Genomic DNA, 4,674 nt, shown 5'->3' with positions numbered 1-4,674 from the left:
CACCTTCAAACAGAAACAACACAAAAAAGACCGAAAAAAAAAACACACCCACAAAGAACACTGTTTCTGCCTTCCCCTCAAAGCAATCCCACTAGGGGAGAATCTGACTCACAATACAGTGGAGTAAGAACTGAGTAAGAAGAAGCGGAGCGATGGGCAAGTTGACCCCGCGGTGGGGTTTGTCGGCTGTGCGAGAACCAGGATTCGGTGATCTCAAGTCTTTGTGAACCACGAGGGCCCGGCGTGTTTCACAGAAACAATCTGCCAAACATGCGAGTTAAAGCCCTGGAGGAAAGGGGGGGGTATAATACAGACACAATAGAGCTCATAAGGTGGACTTAATCCTGGACACCCCCGTGGTCCGCGTGACAATGGTACAACCCGAGCCTGCATTGCCTCCAGTTAAAACGATAATCAAAGTCTCCAAAGTTCCAAAGACACACACCACCTTCCCCCCCCCCCCCACCTTCCCCAAACACACACAGACCTCCCGCTGCTGTTAGCGTTACCGTATCCCCCACGCCTCACCGTTCACATGCACTCCCCCCCCCCCCCCCCACCCCCCCACCGACCCGCCGTCAGTAACAGTCGCCTCTCTCTTGTTCATTTCATCATTCATTGACAACCTTCAGAGGAAACAGGAAGGACTGGGAGTCGCCCTGTTGTTTACTTCACAGCGGACTAATACCGTCTCCTTCGTCTGGTTGTGGACCGTGCGACAATAGCGGTAAGGAAAACTTTTGTACACTGTAAAATGTCCGGTGTTAAGTACACAGAGTAGGGACCATATGTACTCTATAGGAGTCAATGTAACACTAAACATTTTGCTGTGTATGATTAGCTGATTTATTTTAATAATAATCTAAAAAAAAATACATTAAATTAGCATATTAATGAATGCATTTATATAGGACTTTTCCAGACACTTAACATAAACTGTGGTACTTACTGCCTGGTAGAAATGGAAATGTTGTCGATGAGACAATGACTCACATTACAGACTTGTGCCAGTACAAAAAAAATATTTAACTATAATTATTACCACATGGAGATATGCTACCAGTTCATGGAGGTTCTGCTGATTTCAGGGGTGTGTAATACTGAGTGCCTGACTGGCTAGGTCCTGATAGACACATACAGTACACATGCATTCAACTTTTTTCACTAGGAAATAGCCAATACTGCAACTGATATAATGTAGATAATTAATGCAAGATCACAGTAATGTGGATTGTGGCCAATATAATTAATAATGTTTTAGTGACTGTGAGTAATTGTTGATTTCTGAAGTATTTTGAACCATTTTGCCTCCATAGCTTTGAACACTGTTCCCTCTGTGTTCTTATCTCATACAGGTGCATTATGGGAGACACACGTTTTCTGTGCATTTTCCTGCTGGCTTTCAGCCTGGCGTCTGTCTCAGGCTGCCCTGAGGACACTCTGGAAGAAATAAATGATCTTGCGGGCAAAGACTTTGGCCGCAGGTTCCCACGGCATGGGCGGAACCTCCTGTACTGGTTCTGCCGTGAGTACATCACGTTTGATAACAACGGCAACATGCAACCGGCAAAGGACCCCGAACAAGGCGCGTTTGGATTTCATTACTATGGAAACATAGAGCACCTCCTCCCTTCATTGTACAACCAGATTGGGTACGATTACTACACTGTGGGCAACCTCTTGGGCAGCAGAAACTTACCACGGGATGAAAGGCTGCCAAATTACGTCTTGGTTATGTTCAGACAGTCTACGACACGGAGTCCCCGCAGTCAGAGAAACAGGGACCGAATCATCATCAGGAGGACGCCGTACGGCGCTATCGACCGCGTGTACATCACACAGCACTACCACTTCAGCAGCGGCCGCGGGAGCCGGTACGACCCGAACAACACGTACCGCATCAGCACGAACCTCATCAGGGACATACGCAACCTCCCGAGTCAGAGGTCCCTCCAGCGTTTATCCCGGAGGCCCACAGTCCGCCCCCCAATTCCCCGCTACGCAGTGTGCGGGAAAACAGATAGGCAGGCACATCCACGAGTTAACGAGCCTGATTTATAGGGCTGTCAAAAAACTAAAACTAAGGTATTTGGTTGGAAAAAAAATCAGCATGCACACCGGCCCCCCAGGACCGGAGTTGTGCCCCCTTGTTTAAGGGGTTTACAGCCCTTACTGCAGATTTTTTGCACTGCCGCTATTTCAATGCTCGTAACTGTATCCATCACTTTTTCAATATATACTCATATATATATATATACATATGTTAAAAGCTTTTGCGTTAGATGCAATGTAATGCCAAGGACCAACTATCCTGCATTTATGTTCCATTCACAGCCATTCACATTATTTAATCAATCAAATCTGAAATTTGTTTTATTAAGATGATTTGGTATATCAAAATATTAGATTAATCAGGATTACGCAAATGAAGCATTGCCTGTTTTAATACTGAATTTGTCAATACCAATTTTCACTTTTTTATAGAATAACTTAAGTAAACTTTGAATTTTGAAGTAATTCAAATAATTGTGTTACTCTTTTTAAATCTAAATAAAAGATGAATGAATTGCATAATAAAAACACAAACACTGAAAACAAGCTTTACAACTGTGTTTCTTTTATTTACACGCACCATACATACATTTTAGAGCACTCATGAAGTCAGTTTGGCTCCACTAACACACTGACATACAGAAACTTTGATCAATCTCACCAGTGAAGACGACTGCTGGTAGAGACAACTGCGCGAGAAACATGGTATGCTGATGCACAGTGCATCCCTGCAATGCAGTCACCTGTGAGCTACTGACGGGCAGGTAGAACACCAGGAGAGAGCCAGTGTCCATCAGAGTATCCCTCACTCACTGAAGACACCTAGTAACCAGTGGCAGCGCTGGCAAGCTTAATGTATATTTTTTATTATTATTTAACCAGGGTAGTCACATTGAGATGCCTTTTGCTAGTGGGCCCCGGAGGCTACATGTCTTTGAACAGTGGGAGGAAACCAGAGACCCCAGAGGGTGCCACCGTTGCGACTAACCAATAGTACCTAACAGGATGAGACCAATCGTGTTCCACAGTGATGAAAATCTAGTAACGGCTGGCTAGTGAAATAGCTATGGCCCAGGCTCCACCAGCACCTACAGTGCCACGAAAAAGTCTTTCCCTGACTTCCTCCATTATTGCATATTTGTCGCAATGAATGCTTTCCGATCTTTAGACAAAATGTGATATTAGACAAAGGGAACCACTCTGACAAATATGCAATAATAGAGGAAATCAGGAAAGGAGCAAATACTTTTTCACGACACAGTGTAGATCGTGGCCAAACAGGAGCCCCTTGAATCTCCACTTCAAAACAATTGGTCCGAATCATAACACTGAAGACAATATCCAGTCATAGGTCATAGGTCATAGGTCATATAGTAACAGATAAGTCGCAGGGATATTCAGGTAAGCAGCCATGTTAGGCCACAGTATCCGACCTCGGTCAACAGGAGAAATTAACCGGTTGGCTCTCTCAGGGCCAGGAGGTTACTTTGACACGGAGGCGAATAACTGCTCAAAAACAACAAGGTCTTGCAATTTCCTGCCCGTAGTGCCTATTCCCGATCTCACACAATGTTTGGGAAATCATTTGGGCTGGCGGGGGGGGGGGGGGGTGAGTCATTCTGAGAATCTTGGCCTGATGTACATGACTACAAACACCGCCTAACAGAACACAGCATTACACCAGCCCATGAGTCCTCTCAGGTTTCAGCATCTTATCCAGGGCCTACTTTTATTGTTAGTATGGGGGAAGATTGTACACATACACACACACACACGCACACACACACAAACACACACACACACACACACACACACACACACACACACACACACACACACACACACACACACACACACACACACACACACACACACACACACACACACACACACACACACACACACACACACACACACACACAGCCCTTGCTTACTCTGCAGCTCATTACCAATGTCATTGCAGTACCCTTGGAAAACAAAAGAAGCAGCTCTGATGCTCTGAGCATAGAATGCTGTACCCATGTGTGTGTGGGGGGGGGGGGGGTGGGGCGGGGGGTTCGTAGAAACCGTAAAGGAAGGAGGACTCAAAAGCAGTATTCACACATACCCTGGGTGTGTGTGTGTGTTAGTGTATGTGCGTGTGTAAGTGTGTGTGAGAATGTGTGTGTGAGTGTGTGCGCGTGGGTTTCGTAGAAACCATAAAGGGGACCTCAAAAGCAGTATTCACACATACCCCGTGCGTACGTGCGCGCGTGCGTGCGAGTATGAGTGTGTGTGAGTATGCGTGCGTGCGTGCGTGTGAGTTTGAGTGTGTGTGAGTATGCGTGCGTGCGTGCGTGAGTATGAGTGTGTGTGAGTATGCGTGCGTGCGTGTGTGTGTGTATGAGTGTGTGTGAGTATGCGTGCGTGCGTGCATGCGTGTGAGTATGCATGCGTGCGTGCGTGCGTGCGTGTGTATGAGTGTGTGTGAGTATGAGTGCGCGCGTGCGTGCGAGTATGAGTGTGTGTGAGTATGCGTGCGTGCGTGCGTGTGAGTATGACTGTGTGTGAGTATGCGTGCGTGCGTGCGTGAGTATGAGTGTGTGTGAGTATGCGTGCATGCGTGCGTGTGAGTATGAGTGT

At 46.4% G+C, this 4,674-nt stretch overlaps 1 protein-coding gene across 1 annotated transcript; it reads left to right on the top strand.

Moving 5' to 3' along the window:
• The first annotated feature begins 450 nt into the window (after nucleotides 1–450).
• Nucleotides 451–2,598, top strand: LOC135246583 (uncharacterized). Its single transcript, XM_064319980.1, has 2 exons — nucleotides 451–727; nucleotides 1,356–2,598. The coding sequence occupies exon 2, from the start codon at nucleotides 1,363–1,365 to the stop codon at nucleotides 2,059–2,061; it is 699 nt and encodes a 232-aa protein (XP_064176050.1). The 5' UTR covers nucleotides 451–727; nucleotides 1,356–1,362; the 3' UTR covers nucleotides 2,062–2,598.
• Nucleotides 2,599–4,674: the final 2,076 nt, after the last annotated feature.

Source organism: Anguilla rostrata, unplaced genomic scaffold (genome assembly GCF_018555375.3).
Source record: "Anguilla rostrata isolate EN2019 unplaced genomic scaffold, ASM1855537v3 scaf0536, whole genome shotgun sequence".
Lineage (NCBI taxonomy): Eukaryota > Metazoa > Chordata > Actinopteri > Anguilliformes > Anguillidae > Anguilla > Anguilla rostrata.
The sequence above is the reverse complement of the archived record's forward strand: the minus strand, read 5'-3'. Positions and strand labels throughout refer to the sequence as shown.

Excerpts from the sequence above, each read along its gene's own strand:
- LOC135246583 (XM_064319980.1), top strand. The coding sequence starts at position 1,363 with ATGGGAGACACACGTTTTCTGTGCATTTTCCTGCTGGCTTTCAGCCTG.